The 23214-nt window shown below is 48.2% G+C and overlaps 1 protein-coding gene across 1 annotated transcript in view; it reads right to left on the bottom strand.

The window, feature by feature from the left end:
- OTUD7A (OTU deubiquitinase 7A) overlaps positions 1 to 23214 on the bottom strand; it is a 107089-nt gene that overhangs the window by 23959 nt on the left and 59916 nt on the right. The window contains exons 4-7 of the mRNA XM_008568549.1: positions 19214 to 19315; positions 15721 to 15848; positions 14934 to 15046; positions 1149 to 1276 (exon numbers count right to left, since the gene is read on the bottom strand). Coding sequence (XP_008566771.1) covers positions 1149 to 1276; positions 14934 to 15046; positions 15721 to 15848; positions 19214 to 19315 — 471 coding nt within the window. The remainder of the gene's footprint in view (positions 1 to 1148; positions 1277 to 14933; positions 15047 to 15720; positions 15849 to 19213; positions 19316 to 23214) is intronic.

Below are 23214 nucleotides of genomic sequence, written 5' to 3'. Positions count from 1 at the left end.
GCAGGCCTGAGTTGCTGGGCCTCACAGGGTGGGAGGTGGCATCAGGCAGGACCTGTGTCCTTCCAGCTCCCTGCCCACATAGCAGTAGTGAGCACATCAGACTTTCTCTAGCAGGTGTGATTCAGCATAAAGAGCCATATCTTAATCTGTAGGACTCCCTGGAAGACCCATGACTTTTGTTAGAGCACAGGTCTAAACTTAAGTTAGGCTAGAGGGACATGTCGCTGTGCAACTCACTGCTGGCCATTTGCCTGGCAAGGAGACCTTCTTTGTGGATGATGTCACCTTTGGAAGTGACAAGAGGGGAAACATGGCACCAAAAGAGAACTGGCTCATGCTGGTGATGGGAGTGAAGGGAAGGTGAGAACAAACTAGGACAGGGGCTTGGTGGTGAGGGGAACTACTGTGTGTGGGGCAGCTGCAGTGGGGGGCATCTGGGGGGATCACTTGTTGCCTTCCTGGTCCACCATCCTGGCTCTTCATCTTTCCCTCCTCTTTACAGAATGTGGCCAGCCCTCTGGGCTCCTGTGACTCCAGGAAGCTGCAGGCTGGAGAAAGGACATGCCACAGAGCACTCCCTGTCCTGGTGGAAGGTGGCTGGGGACATTGCTTAGCCTCTCTGGCTTCAGTTTTCTTGTCTGTAAAGTGGGGAGGTTGAGGCAGGGGCTGGAGGAGGGAGCACTGGAGAAGCGGCCATGCACAGTGCGGGTGCTCCAGGCCTTCCATGCCTCTCCTTTTGCCAGTTCCAGCTCTAGCACTGCCTTGTCCACTGACTTCAGCTCTCTGTCTTCCTTTCCCTTCTCTTCAACACGTGTGATCTGCAGAGGGGTGGAGGGGACTGAGCAGCCCTGGGGCAAGTCCCCAGCCAGTGGAGGGGTGAGGGCTGTCTGCCACACTCTGAGCACACGATGGGGGGCTGGGGGCAGAAGCTCCTCTGCACTTAGTCCTGGCTATGCTGCTGACACACGGGGTGGACGGCCGGGAGCAATCCCTGCTGCCATCGGGAGGAAGAAACATGTCAAGTAGAGGAAAAATGAGATCTGTGGCCTTCTGGGAACTCAACCTTTGCATCACATTGTCTGTTCTGTAACTGGATGTCATGCTTTCTGGGTCATGAGTAGTACAATACATGTCTTCGAGGAACTTACCTTCTCCACCTGAGTCTCTTAACATCGTATCGGCCACCACAACGATCGGTCTTCTTAATATATGGGCTAAGACAAAAACATGGAACTCTTCCAGGCTCTCGTACACTGGGTCCTCAGAGTTGTCCACGCTAGGAAACAGAACAGAGCAAGGCTGTCACTGGACTAAATCAGGAGGGGGACGAAGAAAACAGATAAGACCTGCTTAGGGGCTGAGCATATTCTCATATTCTCTCTGCCACCCTCCCCATGGCACTTCCATTGTCCCTCTGAGGCCCCTCCCATGCCGTCTGAGGCTCCTCCCACACCCTCCACCAATGGTAAATGCACTTGTCCCAGCTCTGCACGCTTGGTTGGGTGTTCTCAGGAGTCAAGTTAGAGAGAAACTGCAGGTGAGGGTTGCTGGTGATCATGCAGACAAGGAGGTCTCTCTGAAGGCAGACATAGGGGTGTTTAGCAAGGATGCAGCAGGGGCTGGGGGACTGAGGCCTCCTTTTCCGGTCACTTCTGCACACAGCAGGTTAGGCTGCAGTCTTATCCATCAGGGACTCAGGGATGCCAGGCACATCTAAGTAATGGATGCTGGAGTCCATTACTATCAAGAACCGAGGAGCCTTCAGGGAAATACCCCTATGGAAGAGGATGGTGAACAGGCTGCCCAGATTTCAATCCTCAGAGTGGGTGGGGGGAGTGATCTGAATGTGCAACCCAGGTTACTGGACCCTCCCCCGCCTGCGCCCCTGGCTCACGTCTGAGGCTCAGGGAAAGAGCAGGCTCCAAGAACTGCTTTCACTCAGATTATAAGACATTTGGGCAGAAGGCTGTGGCCTTGATGTCCCTCAACAGCAGGGCCACCCCAAAAGGAAGAGCACATTGAGAAGGGGGCCAAAGCTCACAGCATGATGTGGCGCTGGCTGCACTCAGTGGCTGTCAGTGAGGTGGCAGTGCCCAGTTGAGACCACCCACGTAGCTCAGGCTTGTTCCTGAGCAACCTGTGGGTGCCCAGAAGTAACTGAGAGAGGTCTGTGAGGACAGGAGCAGGGGAGACCAGACCCAGCAAATGCGGACTGTTGGAGAACAAAGCGGCATGGCCGGGGGATGCAGCTCTATCTCTAGCTTCCAGCCTCTGTCAGTGACTTCTGGAATAGAAGCTGTGACCCTGGGTAATGCATCAGAATCACCTTGGGAACTTTGGTGTTTCACTGCCTATAATTTTTTCTCATTTATTCTTTTGTGTGTGTGTGTGTGACTCATTTTACCTTATTTTAATAGTTGAAAAAATTTGGCAGCAATCAGAAACTCACAAAAAAGTTGTATGTATAGTAAAAAGAACTTTTTTCCCTGAACCATTTGAAAGTAAATTGCCAGTCTGATGCCCCATCACCCTGGAAGGGTTGAGTGTATATTTCCTACAAACAGGACATTTTCCTGCACAACCATAACAGAACTGTCAAAATCAGGAATTAACACAGAGGCAGCTGATCCCCAGACGCCATCCACGGTGTGCCACTCGTCCCAGCACTGCTTTTCAGAACAAAGGCTCTAGGTCAGGATCACACTTAGGTGTTCTGTCTCTTTGGTTTGCTTCAGCCTGGAATGTTTCTCAGGATTTCCTTCACTTTCATGACCTTGACACGTTTAAAGGTTACATGCCAGGTATTTTATAGAATGTCCTTAAGATGGGCTTCTCTATTTCCCAGGATTACATCAGGCTGGGTTATTCTGAGTCCTTCTCATGGCATCATACCAGGTAGCAAGTGAGGACCTGCGGGCTGTCCCATCACTAGTGATGCTGACTTGGCCCGCTCCTTAGGGTCACCGCCAGGCTTTGTCCTGCAGAGCCGTTCCTTTTCCCTTTGTAATTAACAGGCATTTTGTGGGGAAGAGCTTTGAACCTATGCAAATATTCATTCCTCACCTTTATGCTTTATTGGTATCACTATGGATTTCTGGTTTTCTATTTTATTCAACGAGTTGTAATCCATTATTGTGATTATTTTGATGTTTAGATACTCCTGTTTGGTCTGTGTGGCTTATTTTGGCTGGATCTGCGTCCGTGATATCCCCCATCATTTCATAGAGCACTTCCTTGCTTCCGGGCACAAGGAGACATTCCAAGTTCACACTTACACACACACATACACATTTCGTCTCTCTCTCTTCATCCATTCATCGATTCATCTACCTATCAATATTTATAGGAAACTTTGAGTTACAAGTAGAATTTATAGAAAAAACTTGAGTTACAAATAGAATAAACTTTGTGGAGTTGGATTGGAACTGGAGGTTGCCCTCTTCACCCTGTCTGGCTCTGACATCCGGCCATGGCCCTTCCTGTCCTCCCACCCCCCACCCCACCCACAGCAGATGCCCCCCTTGCTTTGCCTTGCCTGATGGCTTTAGGACTGGAATTTTTTAGCAGGAGAAAGGAAGTGGAAGAGAAATGTTGTAAATACATATTGATTAAAAAAAGTATGTATCTATACACACACATGCCAAGTCTAAACACAATGGCTGTGCATTTTCAAACATTCCAGGTGATTCTCCTGCCCAGCCACACCTAAGGGCCAAGCCGCGGGTGACTGGGGGCCAAGTGTTTCTGGAAGTTGCTTGCTTGTGCCTGTCACACAGTAAGCCCTCACTGAGTAAGTGCCAGGCAAGTGGAAGGATGAACAGGATACCAGGCAGCACAAGGAGGGGAGAACCGAGAGTTACGAGCTGCACTCTCGGCAATAGAATATACCCTGGTTAGAATGGGGAGCGCTGCTGCTTCTTTAATTCAGTAAATGAGAGGTCAGCGTTGGAAAGAGATGAGCTGTTTATGAGCCAGATATTGATGCTGAAAAGAAGGAAGGGCAAGGTGGAAGGCAGCCCTGTCAGCCCTGGCCTCTGAGCCACATCTTCATGACAGAACACTCTGGTACTGAGTAGCTATGCAGAAGGGGCCCTCTGGTAACGACAGTGCAGAGACTAAGGATTAGGCACCACTGTACTGGCATGGCATTCTTCTCATGCAAAACAAAGCAGGGCCATTGTATTTCAAACTGAAAAACCAACGAATATTTATTGAGCACCTACTATATGCTGGTGCTGTGAAAGGCACTGCAGAGGCCCTCAGGTAACTCTTACCTTCATGTAACATCTACCTATCCATCCATCTGTCCGTCCATCTTTCCATTTATCTATCCATCCATTCATCCACCCACCTACCCACTCTCATCTATCCATCTACCCACCCACCATCTGTCCCTCTCTCTGCTTTTCTTTCCTTCCCTCCCTCCATCCACCTGTCCATCCATATACCCACTTGTCCATCCATCCATCCATCCATCCGCCCACCCACCCGTTCCTTTATACATCTGTCTATCCATCCACCTGTCCATCTGTCCATCCATCCATCCTTCCACATATCTGCTGTCTGTCCTATCTACCCATCCACCTGTTCATCCATCCATCCGTCCATCCACTCACCCACCTGTTTCTTCATCCATCCATCTATTCATCCATCCACCACTCATCTGTCCATCTGTTCACCCATACCCAGTTCTGTACCAGGGCCAGAGCATGAAGTTGAACTACACCTACAGCATGGAGCCTCATGGCTAGACTTGGGCAGCTGTGAAGGGGTGGTTGGCCCAGCTGGGAGTAGGTGATGGAAGAGAGCCTAGGGCGGAGCAAGCTTTCTGCACTCCAGTTTTGTGGGTGAGCATGGGTGCCATCCGGGCAACTGCAAATCTGCTCAGTGATACAGGAGTGGCAGAGAGGGTCCCAGCCACAGCCTGCGGTAGTTTGAGAATCATTATGCCCTTCCTGACTTGCTTCCAGCTCTTGTCGCAGGGCTTAGCACAGGTCCTGGTTCTGCACTCACCCCTCAACAGCATGACCATGCTCTAGTGCTAGTGCTTCTGGGAGCCTCGGTGTTGAGCGCAGCCAGAAAAAAATGGCTCAGCTCCTCGGGTTCTACTGAGGGGCAAATGGAATCACATCTGGGACAACCATGACCTGCATGTGTGAGTTACTGCAGTCAGCCCATTGGGAGAAATCTGCTCCAGCAAAACCAGTCCTGAAATTCATTCCCACTTTTAGACCTGTGGCTTCACATCTTCCTGTGAGCTTACTGAGCAAATGCTAGACCTGAGGCTATGAGCAGAATCTGGCTTCTGGCCAAAGATATGACAATTCCTGAAATGCTTAATAATCAGTGTTTACTGCTAAGAAGACTAAGGTGCAATATAATGAAGTCATCCTCAAAGATGTGCATGCCCCGAGAACTTCCTAACACGTTCTGTGTACTGGGCTCTCCAAGGCACCCTCCTTCTATTCTGCAGTGCATACCTGAGGAGAGGGAATTCCTGGGAACAGAGACACCCCGTGCACCCAATGAAAATGCCCTGAGGAACATGGGAGGTGAAAGTGCCCTGGGTAGAGGCCTGCCACGGATGACTGCCTCCTGGCAGGACCAAGAAGTGAGGTCCAGATGGCATCTCAGGTCTCAGAAAACAGTGGCAGAGTGCAGACTTGGGGACACCCTGGCTTAAGTTGCAGCCACAACTCTTAGAGACCACTCTCAGCAAGAACCCATGTCACAGACAAGGAAGGCTGTCTGGGGGGCCGGCAGGTCTTACTGAAGGGCAGTCACCCAGCTTCACAGAGGGGGAGCTTGGGTGTCACCTCCCAGGCCCATCCCTGCATCCCCCCCCTTCAGGTGGGGTGACCATACCTTCCTTTTGCTCAGAAAATCCCTGCTTTACATGTCCCAAGTGGTTAGTGCCCACTTTCCTTCCCTAGAATGAACCAGTCTGGATGATAAATTGCAATCACCCCATCTATGGGGATGAAGCCCCTGGTTTTTGGTGCACCCTTCCATTTATAAATTTAAGTATGTGTGTGGGGGCGTGTGTGTGTCCACACACACATATGAATGTGTATATACACTTATTTAGACTATGTACACATACCTCCCATGACACTAGTTATTCTGATCCTTGCTTTTTCCTCTCCTAGTGTATTCCCAAGACACCCCCTGTGTGGCATGTGTTTGCGCTCCTCATCCTGTTCACAGCTGCTTGGTTCCCCTCATGCATAGACCCTGACAGCAGCATTGCTGAGGGGTGTGATTGGCCCACCCCACACCGGGCAGGGCCTGCACAGCGTTGCCACACTGAGAGGTACACAGGACTGGGGCCAGCTGTGCCCTGCTGTGGCCTTTGCACCCAGCCAAGGACTATGTCTGCCTAGACAGGCAGCTTTTCAAAGAGATCCCCCAAAGGCACAGTGCAAGCCAGCAGGAGCCCCACCAGAGCTGTGGCCTGGGAAGCTGGGATGGAAGGATCATGGGTCCTGGGTTTTGAAAGGAGCTTCTCAGCAGTGGACAGTGTGGCCTGAGGGTGAGGACTCAGCTTGTTGCCTGGGATCAGTAAGCCGAGGTCATTCATCTGACAAGTGTTTATTGATATCTGCTATAGGTCTAGCACTGTGTTGGGTGTGTGTGTGTGTGTGTGTGTGTGTGTATGCATGTGTGCATGAGTACAGGTCTGGGATGTGGAGAGACAACAGATGATTAAATAAGAAGCTATCAGTTATTAATAAGCACAGAGATAAAAGGTGGTTTCTTTATACAGGAAGGTCAGGGACAGCTCCTACTTAGGAACCATTGATAGACAAAGACTTGGTTTTGGTCTTATTTTCAATTAGAAATGTCTTTAAAAATTTGACCTGGATTCCACATCTGCAACTGTGAGGACTCCATACATGAACTTTTCTGCTCCGTTTACATATGGAAGTCACAATAGACACAAGAACACCTCCTTTCCCACGAGAGGCCAGCCCACAGCACGGTGCCTCCCAGGAGCAGATGCCGCTTGCTCTTCCTCAAAAGACCAACTGAAAAATATTTGCAAAATATACATCTGACAAAGGATTAATATCCAGAATATACAAGGAACTCAAATAACTTTACAGCAAAAAAACAAATAACCCAATTAAAAAATGGGCAAAGGGGCTGAATAAGCACTTCTCAAAGGAGGATATAGTAATGGCCAACAGACACATGAAAAAATGCTCAACCTCACTCAGCATCTGGGAAATGCAAATCAAGACCACTTTGAGATACCATCTCACTCCAGTTAGGATGGCTAACATCCAAAAGACTGAGAATGATAAGTGCTGGAGAGGTTGCAGAGAAAAAGGAACCCTCATTCACTGTTAGTGGGGCTGCAAAATAGTGCAGCTTTTATGGAAAATGATATGGAGGTTCCTCAAAGAATTACAGATAGATCCACCATATGACCCAGTGATTCCACTGCTGGGAATATACCCAGAGGAATGGAAATCATCCTGCCAAAGGGATACCTGTTCATTGCAGCTCTATTTACAATAGCCAAGAGCTGGAACCAGCCCAAATGTCCATCATCAGATGAGTGGATATGGAAACTGTGGTATATCTACACAATGGAATACTACTTGGCTATAAAAACGAATGAAATACTACCATTTGCAGCAACATGGATGGACTTAGAGAAAATAGTATTAAGTGAAACAAGTTAGGCACAGAAAGAGAAATACCACATGTTCTCACTTATTTGTGGGAGCTAAAAATAAATAAATAAATAAACACACAAACAAAGGGTGGCGGGAAGAAGACAGAATAACCACAAAAATTCCTTGAACTATTTAAGTCAAGTGAACAGATATGATGTGGGGGAGAGGGGAAGGGTTGGAGAGGAACTGGTAAAGGGGCATGAAAATCAACTACAAATGTATTTTGAGAAGTAAAATAAAAATAAATAAATAAATAAATAAATGAAATAAAAGATACAGACAAAAAAGAAAAAAGAAAAGACCGACTGAAGTGTATGACTCTGAGACCATGCGCTATAAAATCTTTTAGGACTGGTTATTTCAGTGAAAGGCCAGTCAAGAAGAAAGGCAGTCAACACACTGCCGGCGAGATTACAGAAAGTCAGCTACGGAGGGAGCGGGCGAGCAGCTCACGCAGGAAGCAGGGCGAGGCTGCTGGCCCGGGTGCTTTCTCGTCATCCTGCCACTGCCAGCTGCCATTTCACTGTCTCAGCAAATGGAGAGCGGACAAGCTGTTCTTTTAAAAGGTTAAAGAACAAAAGTGGTTATTTTCACCACAAACCTCAAGGTGAGTTGCTGATCCCTGCTCCTCATGTCTGCTTTGCATTCGTCATGAGCTTATGTTTTCAGTCGGCTCTAAGTTCAGATTCTGGCTCTTATGGGCTGTGGGACATTGGGAACTAACCCGTGATGGTTGATTTTATGTGTCAACTAGACTGGGCCATGGATGACCAGATATCTCACGAACTGTTATTTCTGGGTTTGCGAGGGTGTTTCTGGAGAGATTACTGGGGGACCGAGTGGAGCAGATGGCCTCCATTGTGGGTGGGCATCCTCCAGCCCCTTCAGGGTCTGAGTGAAGGAAATGCTGAGAGAGGCTGAGCGGCGAGGCCTGACTGCTGGAGCTGGGACATCGGCTTCTCCTGCCCTCAGCGCTCCTGGCTCTCAGGCCTTCAGATGCAAACTGGAGTCTTCCCCTTCGGCTCCCCAGCAGCCAGTCCTCTGCACTCCACCTCTGCTTTCCTGGGTCTCCAGGTGGCAGAAAGCACATTGTGGGCCTCTCAGACTCCATGAACATGTGGCCTTATAATAAATCTCTTTATATATACATATGTCTTCTGTGGGTTCTGTTTCTCTGGAAAACCCTAATAACATAAACTAATTCTTGTAATCTGTGATTGGCGATGATAATGCAGCTTCTTAGACTGCCTGACCCATAACGTGGGCAGAGGAGATGCCGTTGTTATCATTCCCATCTGACCACATAAACTTGCCCTGACCCCCAGGGAATCCCGGTCCTCTGAGAAGCCTGGCCCTCCCTAGTCTGGCTCCCAGACAGAGGCTCTGAAGGAAAATGGAGTGACCACTCATCCTAGCATGGCTGGCCTTTGCTCCCTGCCTGCTAACTGGTCAGATCTGTGCGATGTCACAGGCCCTGGGCAGGAATGTCCCTCCTGGGTGTGGATGCGGGGGATAGGGGTCAGCTCCGTGCCTTCTGGTCCTGGCTCTGGCTCCTTACGTGCACATTGCATGATGTGGCCAGCACTGAGTTAGGGTTTAGAAGGGAATCAAAAAGCAGCATTTGGTTGGGTTACACCATCAGGATGGTGCAGTCTGAATGGGGGGACAATACACGACATACGCAAAACCTGGATGAAGCAGGGGCTCGGGACAGGGCTGTGCACACTTCAGGGCAACACTCCCCGGACAGGGGACGAACAAGTGGTGCTTTAAGGAGACAGTGCAGAGGTGAAGCCGCCCCACTCCCGAGATGTGGGGTCATGGGCACAATTCATATTACTGAAGAACTTAAAATACAATAAATATATCCCTTGTAAAAACAAACTAAGAGATTTAGAAACATGTCCCGTTTTCCTTTCCCGTGGACCACTTCCTACACAAGAACAGCTAAATTCTGCTCATGATCATCTCACTCTTGGCATGTGAGTAAACAGAATGAAAACACAAGCACCTAGAAATCCATGTTTTCAGAATTATTACTTCCCAAGTTTTGAATCAGAAAGACATTCTGGAGCTTCTGTGTTATTGGTGAGATTGCAACAAACTGCACCAAACTTCAGAGGACAGCTCGGTGCACGGTAGGTGTCTACCTGACTGGATCGAGGGATGCCCAGAGAGCTGGTGAAGCACTATTTCCATGTCTGTGAAGGTGTTTCCAGGGGGAGACTGGCATAAGAGTTGGTGGACTGAGTGAGCAAGCTCCACCCTCAATGCGGGCAGCACCATCCAATGGGCTGGGCCTGGATGGAACAAACAGGCGGAAGAAGGGGAAATTCTCTATCTTCCAGAGTGGGCTGCCCTTCTCCTCCTGGCCCTGGACATCAGAACTCCAGGTTCTTCAGCCTTTGGACTCTGGGACTTATACCAGTGGCCCTCTGGGCTCTCAGGCCTTTGGCCTAAAGCAAAGAAGTACAGTTGGCTTCCTTGGTTCTGAGGCTTTTGGACTTTGACTGAGCCCTACTACTGGCATCCTAGGGTCTTCAGCTTGCACATAACCAGTCAGGGACTGAGCCAATTTCCCTAATAAATCCCTTCTCATCCATCTATTTATCTATCTATCCATCTATCGCCTATTAGTTCTGTCTTTTTGGAGAGCCCTAACACAATCGCCTTGGGGACTTGGACCAGAAAATAAGGAGAAATTATTTCATCACCCACGGAACTGAAGGTGAAACAGTAGCAAGTACATTTCTGTATAGTAATAGAGAAAGAGGCTTCTGAGCTAAGGGGTAGGAGAAAAAGGAGGGAGCAGGGGACCTGGGAGGCAGAAGACTTGAACTTGAACCATGGCCTTGCCACTCCATAGAAGTTCTGTCCTAGACAAGTCACTTTGCATCCTGAGTCCCAGTTTCCTCATATATTAAGTTATATGAAAATCAGAATCTCTATCTCACAGGATAACTGTGTTAATGGAAAGAGAGAGTGAAAATGTACAGCATAAGGTGGACAATTTATAAATATTGAATTAATAAATAAATCTTTCTCAGAGCTTATAAAGATGAAGTAAGAGACTGAATATATTTAGTCTTTGGATTTCATATAATTGTTTCTCATTTCAAATTAGTTGACCTGGATGAGTGCCAGGAAGCTGATGTATTTCTGTCTCATTTATCTTCTTGATGGTATAATTCATCTCATGGTTTTCAAGTTAGAATTTTCAGCCAAACTATTCACTAAATGGTGAAGTAGAATAAGGACAGATCCAGATGTGAAAGGACTCAAAACTCAGTCTGTAGTGCACTCTTTCTTAAGAAGCCACTGCTGCTTGTTGCAGTGTGTGCTCTGGGAAACTCCAGCACTATGGACTCAGGTCTGGGTTTACATTCTAGCCCCACCAGTTACAAACTGGAGGCAAGGCAGTTAGTCTCTCTGACACTCATCTCCCAATTTATAAGGGGGGATAATTCATAATTTGTAAAGTAGGGATGATGTGTGTAACGCAGGTAGGTGCTCAGCCAGAGTTCATTCCTTCCTCTCTCCCATCCTCAGCTGTCCCCAGCACAATCCAACAAGCCATCTTTGTGTTCCACTCCCACAGGACCAGGCTCTGGAAGTCATGTCATAGAGTGGACAACGCAGTAACCCTGATAGGTAAGCTGACAAGAGGAATTTGCTTCATAATCAGAGACTCCTGAAAGCACCTAAAAGCTCCAAAGTCTTCATGACTCAAAGGAGCACACTGACAGCTTGCTTCAAAAAGTCCCTTTTGAACCTCTGAACCCCAAATGGATTCTTGGAGTGGGCGACAGCCCTTGAGTATCCCCTTGGGGGGTCCTTCCCCACTGGGCTGACCTTGCTGAGGTGCTCAGTACCCATTGCCCTCAGTCCCTGGGACCGAGCAGAGGCTCTGAGCTCCCAGGAAAATGTGTGTTTCAGGCCAGGCTCTGGAGGCCTCCTTCCTCAACAGGAGATGCAAAGGTCTCAGCTACACCAAGGAGGCATCTGGCAACAGAAGCAACTGTTTTCTGACAGCTATATATATATACTGACTATAGTCTGCCCTATACTTTTCTACATATTTTTTGCATTTTTATTTCCCCACCAGAAACATCCAGTTAGACCCCAGGAGTGCCTGCATCATTGGCATAGGATTCTGACATGAACAGGAATGGCTGGTGTGGGGGCTGAGTGGCTGTGTCCTTGCTCCTGTCACCCAGCCCAGGGTGGTGGCTTTGTTTTCAGGCTGATCCACCACCTGAACAAACTGTGTTGCATGTAAGATGCTTTGGTAGGCTTTAGAGCACAGTCAAAAGAGGAGCCAGTGATTAGACCAAGTTTCTGCTTCTTGGCTCCTGCATTTATCATTTTTGTGACCTTGACCTTAACCCCATGGAGGCTCAGTACTCCAGTCTGTGAAAGGGGCACTCCAGGTTTGCAGGGTTGGGTTTGAAAGGAGAGCCCCCACACACTCTAGGGGCTCACCCACCTCCCCACAGTGCCCCAATGCTGACCATACCTTCCATCTCTGTCTCTCTAGAGTTTTTGTTCTTTCCTTACACTGGGCATACTCCCATCTCACCCTTGGTCATCTGGTTTTCCCTCCCTGAACTCTCTCTGGATTCTTCATTCTCTTCTGTGATGTGGTAACCAGGACTGTGAATCCCAAGTACAGGGGACCAAACTTTCATACAAAGATGGGACAGTGTCTGGGCCATCTTAGAGATTCTTAAAGGCGCCTAAATCTTTTTGTTAGATTATGGTTGATAACTCAGACCCTACCATTTAATGTTTTATAAGCAAGCATTTTCATTGATATTTTGTAGTTACAAAAGTGATTCATGTTCACAATAAAAAGAAAAATATACAGAAGTGTAAAGAGTAAAAATTGAGAGTGTAACGGGAAATGGGCTGGGAAACGGGATAGTGTGTAAGAGGACAAGTGGGCACAGGTGTGGATGGCCACCTGCTCCCCACAGCACCTGAGATGCCCCACACCTGTTCTTGGGGTTGCAGCTGTCTGCCCACCTGTTACCAGAGGTGGTACTGTGTGTCTGATACAAGCATAGCCCATGGTCACCAGGACCCTGCCCTACTGCCTCCTATGGGGAGCATGAGGCTCTGAATCCTGTGTGGAGGTGGGACCCACAGCACGGGACCTCTCCTGGAGGGAGGAAACACCTGGAGTTTCCCAGAGGGGAGGAAGGAGTGGAAAGGTAGGATGAGAGTGACTAAAGGTCATGTCTCTTGGGGAGCATGTCAGAGCAATAGCCTTGGTGCCAGGAGCTCCTCGCCTCCTACTGGGATTTACTGCTGCTGTGGGGTCTAGGTGACCCATCTGGTGCAGGCTGCAGACTAAGGTCCAGATAGCCTGGCATCAGAGTCTCTGGCCTGCACTGCCTGTTGTCTGGCCCATCCCCAGCACCCCTGCCCCACCTGATGGCCGTGGCCCTCCTGATCCCCAAACCTGCTGGCCCACATTGTCCGGTCTTTGGATGGGGACTCCAAAGACTGGACAACGTCTTGGGAAAAAAGTAACGTTTTTTGCTTGCATTCATTGCTCCTGACTAGGAACATTTTTATCGTTACAACCGAAAACAAACTGCTGGTGAAGAGGGTGATGGTGACACAGCAAAATCTTCAGGAGTCTTGAGAGGACAGGTGTCATTTGGAGGCACATGACGGTTATATGGGATGGACAGTGGAAGGGCCAGGAGCAGGTCTCAGCAATGCCAAAGCACCCTTCCTGGGAGCCAGGAGAGAGGCCACTGGTCCAGCTACTCCCCGTGTCCCCTCTGTTCTCAGGGCTTAGGGGTGGGGAGGGAAAGGCATAATGGAGAACAAGAGAGCTGCATCCACCACCTGAAGGAACCTCTGCTGTGCTCCTGCCCTGCCTGTAAGGGGGAGACCAGGACGAACATGGATGATCCGTACACCCCCATTTCCATCTGAACTAAAGTGTCCCAGGGAGCAGGCAGCCGGGGCAGAGGCCATGGCCTTAAGAGTCACACCAGCCTCGCCAGTTATGGGACCGTGGGCAAAGTGACTCGAGGATGAGAGGACGCAGGGGACACAGGATGTGGTGACGGTTACCTTACTCCCTCCCACCCTGAAGAGACACTGCACTGGATCCACTCGCCAGCATCTACCGGGCGTCGGCCCACGGCAGGCGGGGAGAGGCACCACGAACAGGATGCCGAGGATCGCTGCAGGCCCATCGCGGGCAGCACTCGGAAGGCGTCGAAGAGAGCAGAGCTTCCAGGAATCAACTGTCTTTAGAACACTTGTCCCCAAATGTTCTAGATAAGATAGATGTTTGGTGCTGACATGCCGCATTATGAAAACAGTGACAACACAACCCTGTAGGAATTGCGTGCTTGGGGTTAAGAGTGTCCGTATCTGAGGGTCTCGTCTTTGAACACAGTCCCAGGAGCAGCTGTTGCAGCAGGAAGGCCCTGCTGGGGGTGGGGCCGTGCCCCAGGGCCCCGAGCTGCCCATGCCCCTGACCCTTCCATGGTCTCCATGGCGTCAGCACTCGCACTCCCTTGTGCTTGGCTGCGACCTTTGCTACGGCAGCACCTTTACCTTTAGGTTGGAAATGGTATGAACCAAGGGTGCGACCCGTGGAACGCTGCGGACACAGGCGCTTGGCCACCCCACTTGTCTGCTTCACTCTATTTCTACACGAGAACATTCGAGCCATGTCGGCAGGCACAAGCTGCTCCTAAATGTGAAGGGCTGCGAAACCTTCCTGCCAGGAGCACCCACGGAGCCCATCTGGGAAACACCGGGCCAGCTCAGTCACCTTCTGCCTTCAGTGTGACTTCTCGAAGCCACAAATTCCATAGATGTTTAGTTGGGGAAGAAACCCAAGCCTGGCAGCTCTGGCCTTCAGAGCGTGGCTTGTGCAGTGGCGCTGTGCGGGGATGATGGCCATCGCATGTCACCTCCAGAGGCTGTGCCCCGAGCTCCCTCCTGCCGCCTGCTGCACGATGAGGTCAGAGGAAGACGGCAGGGGGCGACCTGCGTGGGTTCGTGCCTCGCCTGCGAAATGCACGCAGGGTCGTGCGCATGCCCCTGGGGTCTGGCAGGGACCAGCCACCGCCCACGACCCTCCCACGCATCCTCATTTGGAATCCAGCGTTTGAGAGCTGGAGTCTGTCTGTCCTCCACAGCTCAGGGAACCGCAGTCTGCCTGCACACCCGCCACGCTGTTGGCGGCCCCGGTGGCCTCCCGGGAGCAGCACTTACCCGCCGCCGGTGCCGCCGTTCTTGCTGAGGTGCGTGCGCGGCTCGCTGGAGGCCAGCTTCAGCAGCTCCGTCCACTCGCGCTCCCACTCTTCCTCCGTGTACACCAGCCCGGACTGCACACAGGGACGCGGCTCAGTGGGGCGCTGCAGTCCTTCCTCCCCTCCCCAGACCATCTGTGAGCGGCCACCTACCGTCCACCCCTATGCCATGGACAGTATATTTTCGAGCTGTTGGGAGTTTACCCACCAACAAGGGCCACTCCCAGGGGGCAGGAATGACCGAATGTTAACCTGTGCACGCACCAGGCGTAGGGCTGACCGTTAGAGAGTTTAAACAGGTAACGGCCAACTTCCATCACAGAGCTGACAGATTCTTCTTCCAGGAGAGCGAGTGCTAATGTTTACCACAGTTAGGGGACTGGGATTCTCTCTGGATTGTGCTCACGCATGGGGGCTGGGGCTGGGGCTGTGGCTGCACCCGACAGGGAGGTGACCATATATAATGTGTCATCCAGGCCAGGATGGCTGAGAGTGAAGGTGGGCAGCTTCTGTGATTAAGTCAGTGCAGGAGGCGTGAGTGGACTTGTGATCACTGTCTTCCAGGCCTGTGCTACTGTAACGGGCTCCTTCTCCACAGGCCTGTATGGGGGAGGCTCACCAATCCCAGAAACTATTTCTGCCTGACCCCCAAGGCGGGCTTGGACCTGGGGGCCACTCCAGACTTCGCCATGGCCCGAGGCTGTGCCTGGCATGGGTTCTGGGCTCCAGCCACGCCAGCGAGTACCAACCTCCTTATTCTGCTGCGTCTGCTGCCACCTCCACCTCCGCTTCAGGGCTTCCCTTTCAGCCCCTGTCCTCATCATGGTGTAGAGTGCTTTCCGCAAAACCAGGTCCCGGTCATGAAAGCCCCACATTCCTGCAGCCGGAGGCCATGAGGAGCAGAGGAGAGAGAAAGGACATGAGGAAGGACAAGCTGGGGCGACTCAATCACGACGATCTTCCAGGCCTGGCCTCCCCTGCCCGCATGCACAAAGGTACCTCGCTCGTGACCTGTTCAGTTCTCCCCTCTGTCCTTTCTCCCCATGCTTCCCCATCAATCCAAGTAGGCCAGGGAAGCAGCACGCCCCCTTCTTAGCAAAACAATAGTGGTGAAAAGCCAGTACTGCCTCTCTCTGGGACCCTCAACAACCCACTCTCAGTCTTGCAGGTTTGCCGAGGGGCTTAGTGTCAATATCCAGGTCTTGTGTTTGGGTGGGAGGGAGATGGCCTGTGGGGACATGTTGGCGACGTGTCCTCATAGAGGGCCCTGAGCCAGGACTCCTCCAGGGTCTGCCCTAGCTGAGGTCCTCAGTCCTAAGGCACCTCAACTTCCTGAGAAGCAAAGCCTCGGTGGACATCGCCACACACATCTGGCACTGGGGACAGTGTGGGCTTCCCAGTGAGAAGTTTTCCCCATGCTGGTGACAGGGGTTATAAAGACAAACCAGCCATCTCTGAGCATGTGCTCTGGGCGGCTCAGACGCAATAAGAAACCCAACGAATGGGAGAAGCACCCAGGGCAGGTGCAGCCCTGGCCACTGGGGAGAATGGGGCGGGGGAACATTCATTCATTCACTCACTTATTCATTCATCCATTCTAGGTATTAGGAATATGCATGGCAGAGACCAGGACAGCGAAGTTCCTAAAATCGCACTGAGCACACATTGTGGGGAGGTGGGAAGTGAGACCACCCTTAAATTAGTACATCATGTATGATGTCAGGGCTGGCAGCACCGGAAGGAGAGACAAAGCAGGAGAAGATGACAGAGTGGCAGGTGTACTTGTTATGGCATGAATGGAGACATCAGAGAAAAGGCTTGAGTGGTGGAAGAAGGGAGCCGAGTCACCATCCCAGGCAGAGGGAAAGGCCAGGGACAGGTCCCAAGGAGGCAGCCATGCAGTGTACTTGAGAAAAGGCAAAGGTGGGTAGAGCTGGGACTGAGGGGATGAAGCGTAGAGTAAACAGGTGGGCTTTCAAGTAAGCTGGGAGCCTCTCCAGGGTTTGCAGAAGAGGAATGACCTGAGCTGACTGACATTTTTCAAGGCTCACACTGGCTATGCATTCTGCACATGCAATAATCAAGGACTGCTGCGGGATTTCTAGCAAGGGAGGCTTTTGTCTTTCTTTACAGGACAGATGGGGGAAATGGCCATCCCTGTTCCTGTTTCAGCTGCTTTCCGGGACTCTGCAGCCAGTGTTGGCTCTCTGGCTCCTGTGCAGGTCTCTTTGCAGAGAGGGTCTCCTTGTCCCCCACATGTTTGCCTATAGGACTGACTCCAGTGTTACTATCGTTTCTATGTGTGTCCCACAGTCCTAGCTCCATGTCAGGCTTGGTGAGCAGGTGTTCAGCAAGCATTGCTCGTGAATGTCACTTAGCTGCTTTGGGCAGTCCTTAGCTATATGAGCACAAAATGAAAACAAAATACTGAATAACAGGATAAAAGGCTGTGGGCTCCGGACTCATTGTTGTGCGGGGGATTCTTGGACATGGACCTCAAAGCCCTGGTCAGTCCTGGCCCAGCCTCTCCTGCACCTGCAGCAAGGCCAGCCAAGGGAGGCTATCTGTTCCCAGGGTGGCCTGGGAGGCCCACCACGCTCACAGGGGAAATGCATACCATCAGGAGGCACCACAGTGGTGCGTGGCCTTGTCCACCCATGGTGCTGAGGGGACAGTGACTGAGTACACTGCAGTTTCTGAAGGACAAAGGCATTTCCATGCTTTTGACACAGATGAGAGTTCTTTTATATTCAATCTCCAGATTTTATATAGAACAAGGTAAAATATATTTAATAATAGGGAATAGTTAGTATTAAATATCATGATGAAATATGGTCCAACTATTAAAATTATTTATGTAAAGAATAATAGCATGGAAAGTTCTCAACTAAATTTTAGGGGGGAAATGTTGGATTCCAAACTGTGAACACAGTAAGATCATAATTTCACTTGAGGAATAGACAGAAGACTGGAAGACAGTACAGCAAAATGTTAAGTGGCCATCCTGGGGGCGGGATTATTGATTTTTATGTTCTCACCATGATGAATGTGGAATCCTTCTATAATGTCAACAAGCAGAATGTACTTGTGTATTCACACAAAGGAAGCCGGGAAGGGAGTGCCTTTGTGTTCCCCCTTGTTGCCCGTCAAGCTCCCCCTTGGCCTAGATCTCCACTCTCCTCTGGGCCTCCCTGGCTGTTCCCAGGCCCTGGTGCGTCTTGCTTGAAGCCCTTTACAACCTTGTCTCAGCCTGCTTCTTGATGAACAGGCCTCACTGCAGGTCGAAAGGGAGGGCTGGGGCCTGGCCCTTGCTCTGGATCACCTGGGGAGGTGACTGTGACCAACAGGGACCCCATTCTTGCCTGAGGGTCCTGTCCCCTGGAGAGAGACTCTATATTCCAGGACCGATGAGGAACAACTGGCTCTGAGGCTGGGACCCCTGGCACAAACCCAGACTCACTCATCAAAAGTGCTTCGGCCTTGTGTATGTAAAGCTGGGCCTAGAAGGGACAACTGAGCTTCCAGAAAATCTACTGTAACCCTCAGTTATCCAAATATTGCCATTCATGCCTGTGCACCTGCTGGTGCAGCTTTCTGTGACCACAAAACTCACATCTTTATTGGAGAAGGTTGTCAATATCTCTGCTGTATATTCTGACTATGCCAATTCCCCTGTGATTTACCCTCGCGGCACCTACGTCTACATCTTTTTATCAGTCCAAGTCCATTATCGACTGCTGTCAATATGGTGGCCCCACAACTACCCAACCTCATGCACCGCTGCCCAAACTTCTTGCTCAAATCTTACATAGCTCAGCCCTGCCTCCAAACACCTTGTTGATTCCTGCCTTTATGCTTTATCTGTGTGGTCTCCCTGCCTGGAATATCCTCTTTTCATGCCTGGAATGAACTCCCTTTGGAGTTTTTCAAGTCTCAGTAAAGATCTCAACTTGTCCGGGAAGTCGTCCTTGATTATTCCAGGCCACAATCTCTAATTCCTATCCCTGCAGCTCATGCTCAAGGTCTCCTTCTGTCATGATAGGTCTTTTCCCAGGTGCATTATGTGCCTCCACCAAGCCTGTAAGCTACTTGGCCAGAAGGGCTGGGATTGTCGGTGCCATCTTTCAGGGATTCTTCAGATGACAGTGACACGGCTGGCTCTACTTAGTATATGTTTGTTCTTTAACAACACATTGAGCAGGCTGGAGCCCTGCCACCCTCTGTCAGTGCTGTGGAGCTTACCCAGTGAGGCGGCATGTAAAAGGCAGTTCCCGTCCCCTGTCGTGGCCAGAGGAAGAAGCCGTTTACAGCTTGTGCACACAGTGGACCACCAGTTCAGGCGACCTGGAACAGAAGTTCACTTTAGAACAGGTTCCCAGAAAAGGCAGGGACCACTGCTAAGTCAGCACAAACATCAGTGAAAGATTTTCTAGAGGAATTTGGTAGGAAAGCAGAGCATTATGGCTACTTTTTTCTCAAATGAAATCTAAATTTCTTTCCCTTCTAAGGCAAGAAAATGGCCAAAACCTCCCATCAATTTGCAAGAAGATTAAGAAATTCAAGGCCAAAGCCTTCTCTCCTTGAATCTGAGAACATCTTTTACACAAAATATAAAATTTCTCTTTAATTTCCTTGAACACACTTCCCCTCATGAAAGCTATTTTTTCCTTTAATCATCCTTCTTTTTTTGATGCATGTATGTATGGCATACATTTAATTTAATGCATCAAAACTATTATAGCTGCTTAGGTGTAGTCATGTTAAATTTCATTAACACATTTAGAGACTTCCACTTCTGAGAAGACAGAGTAGATGTACTTATCCCTATCCCTCCTACTAAGTACAGGTAAAAGCTCTGGGCAATATGTGTAAAATAATATAAGAGACTCTGAAAATTGGAGAGAAGGCAGCAGACTGGCTAGAGATCTTGGGATCTGAGGAACAACACAATGATAGGTTCTTTGGAGTTTCTTTTTGCCTCAGATATCTCAGATTGGATATTGGAGAAGCTGGCATCCTGGAAACACCAATGGGAAAAGGCAGGAAAAAAAAAAGAAAAGAAAAAAGGAAAAGCATTTAGACAGAACACCAGGAAAGGGTCTGCTTAGCAAGATAGTGACTGCTTAGACATTAACCACTTTATTCCAGCCAAATACCACAGAGAAAATTATATCCCCACCTCCGCAAAGGCCTAGAGGGAGCCCAGACTTCTACCCCTGCTGACTGTAATGAGGTGCTCACCACCCGGCCCCCACTGCCTCGGGGTATCATGGAAGGCTGAGTGCCAAATTGAACTTCAATGCTGTTGGGTGGTAGTGAGAATCTCACCCCTACCACCGGAGGCCATATGGGAGCCTAGACTTTCACAATTATCTGGTGGTGATGAGATTCCTCACCCCCTCCAGCCAGGGTGGTATCAGCAGAGGCCGAGTGGAGGACCTCAACTCCCACCCCGCTCAGCAGTACCAAGAAGCCCATTGCACAGAGGCAGCCACAGAGGCAGAATGAAGAACCTATGATTCTACCCCATTTGGCAGTTATGAGGCAACAACCTCCTGAACCTACCACAGTGGTGTCAGAAGACATCTGCTAAGACTTGGGATTTAAATAAGATCTGGAGCCCTATAACTTAGTACTTTTTAATCAAAGATAGTTTCTCCCAAGAACCAGGAAGATTTAAGAATGAGAAAAGACAATCAACAGACACCAACACTGAGATGACACAGAAGTTAGAATTATCTGACAAGGATTTTAAAGCAGTCATCATAGGGCCAGCCCCGTGGCTCACTCGGGAGTGTGCAGTGCTGGTAGGGATTTGGATCCTATATAGGGATGGCCGGTGCACTCACTGGCTGAGCATGGTGCAGACCACACCATGCCGAGGGTTGCGATCCCCTTACCGGTCAAAAAAAAAAAAAAGCAGTTATCATAAAAATGCTTTAACAAGAAATTAGAAACATAATTGAACACATGAAAAAAAGTCAGCAAAGAAATAGAAAGTCTCACCAAAACAATAGAAGACACAAAGAAGAACCAAGTGAAGATTTTGGAACTGAAAAATACAATAACTGATTTGAAAAACTCAATGGATGTGCTCAACAGCAGGATGAAGAGAACAGAAGAAAGAATCAGTGAATGTAAAGATAGAACATAGAAATTACCCAATCTGAATAACAAAGAGATATCAGATTAAAAAAAAAAAAGATCAGAAAGGGACATGTGGGACCACAACAAAAGACCTAACTAATATCACCAGAGTCTCATAGGAGAGAAGAAATAGGGTAGAGCTGAAACAGTATTAAAATAAATACTCACCGAAAATCTCTCAGTTTTTCAAAAAATAATATGTTTTAAAGAAACTGATCAAACCCCAAACATAAAAAGCCCATGGAAATTCATGCCAAAAAACACACTGTAGACAAACTCTTGAAAAATAAAGACAAATAAAAAATTCTGAAAACTACCAAAGACAAATATTTCTAATGACAACACATTTCTCATCAGAAACCATGCAGGCCAGGAGGAAGTGGAACAACATTTTATAGGTGCTGGAAGAAAAGAACTGTCAATCCAGAATTCTATAGCCAGCTAAAATATCCTTCAGAACCAAAGAAAGGAAGCACATTCTGAGATGAAGGAAGACTAAGAGAATTTTCTGTTAGCAGACATACTCTAAATGAATGGCTAAACATAAAAGACATGATAAAAGAAGGAATTCTGGAACATCAGGAAGGGAGAACATTGAAAGAAGCAAAATATAGGCAAATAAAATACCCTTTTCTCTCCTCTTGAGTTTTCTAAATTATATCTGACAGCTGAAGCAAAAACCGTAACATTGTCTGTCTGTCTGTCTCAATGTATGTAGAGGAAATATTTAAGACACATTATAAAAAAAGCATAAAGGCAGGTAACATGTATATGCTTCACTAAAAGTGGTAAAATGTCAACACCAAGAGGCTTTGATAAGGTATGTGTATACAATGTGATACCTAGAACCACCACTAAAAAGGCTATAAGACCTGTCTCCTTAATGCAATAGGCAGTGGGTCAGTCTCATAAAAAGGATATATAAAGAGACACTCAAAAACCAATCCTATACAATCTCCTTCAGAAAATAGCCAGTAATGCCCTAATACAAAACTAGACAAAGAAAGTACAAAAGAGAGAAAACTGCAAACCAATATTTTTCATGAATATGATGCAAAATTCTTCACAAAATATAAACAAATAGCACACAGCAATATATACAAAAAAATTATACACCATGGCCAAGTGGAGTTTATTAAATGGATGCAAGCCTGGCTCAATATTTGAAAATCAATTAATATAATTTGCCATAATATTAGCTACAGAAGAAAAATCACATGATCATAACATAAACAAAGAAAAACCATTTTACAGAATTCAATATCCATTCATGATAAAAACTCCCATAGAACTTAGAATAGAGGGGAACTTCCTCAACTTGAAGCGCATCTACAAAAATCATACCGCTAACCTCATACTTAATGGTGAAAGACTGGATGCTTTCCTTCTAAGACTGGGAAAAAGCCAAGGATGCCTACTTTCACCACGGCTATTCGACATAGTACCAGAAGTCCTAGCCAGTGAAATGTCAAGAAAAAGAAAAAAATATTGCATTTACAGATCAGAAAGAAAGAACACTAATCTTATCTGCAGATTACATAATGGTTTATGTAGACAATCAGAAGAAAGCTACAAAGAAACTATAAATAATAAGTGATTTTTTTGAGGTCTCAAGATATGGGATAAACATATACAAATCAATTGTATTTCTACATACTAGCAATGAATACATGAGAATCCAAATTTTAAAATATAATACCATTTATAATCGCTTAAAAAATGAGACAGGTATAGATCTAACATGATGTTTAGCACTCATATGCTGAAAACTATAAAACGCTGATGAAAGAAATAAAAAGAGATCTAAACAAATGGAGAGACATGCCAGTTTCGTGAACTGAAAATCTCTCCGAATCGTAAAGACATGAATTCTCTCTAAATTGATCCATAGGTTAAATGCAAGTCCTATCAAAGTTCTGGTCACCGTGCTGTACATTATATCTCCACAACTTATTCATACTGCCCCACTGAAACTCTTTGTCTTGTAATTAGTTCATTTCCATATAATATAAATAGTGATACATTTTGGTTTAAATCTATCATTATTTTGATTTAAATCTAAATCTATTATCTTACTGTTTATTGTTGTCATCGTG

Source organism: Galeopterus variegatus, unplaced genomic scaffold, assembly GCF_000696425.1.
Source record: "Galeopterus variegatus unplaced genomic scaffold, G_variegatus-3.0.2 Scaffold422, whole genome shotgun sequence".
NCBI lineage: Eukaryota > Metazoa > Chordata > Mammalia > Dermoptera > Cynocephalidae > Galeopterus > Galeopterus variegatus.
The sequence above is the reverse complement of the archived record's forward strand: the minus strand, read 5'-3'. Positions and strand labels throughout refer to the sequence as shown.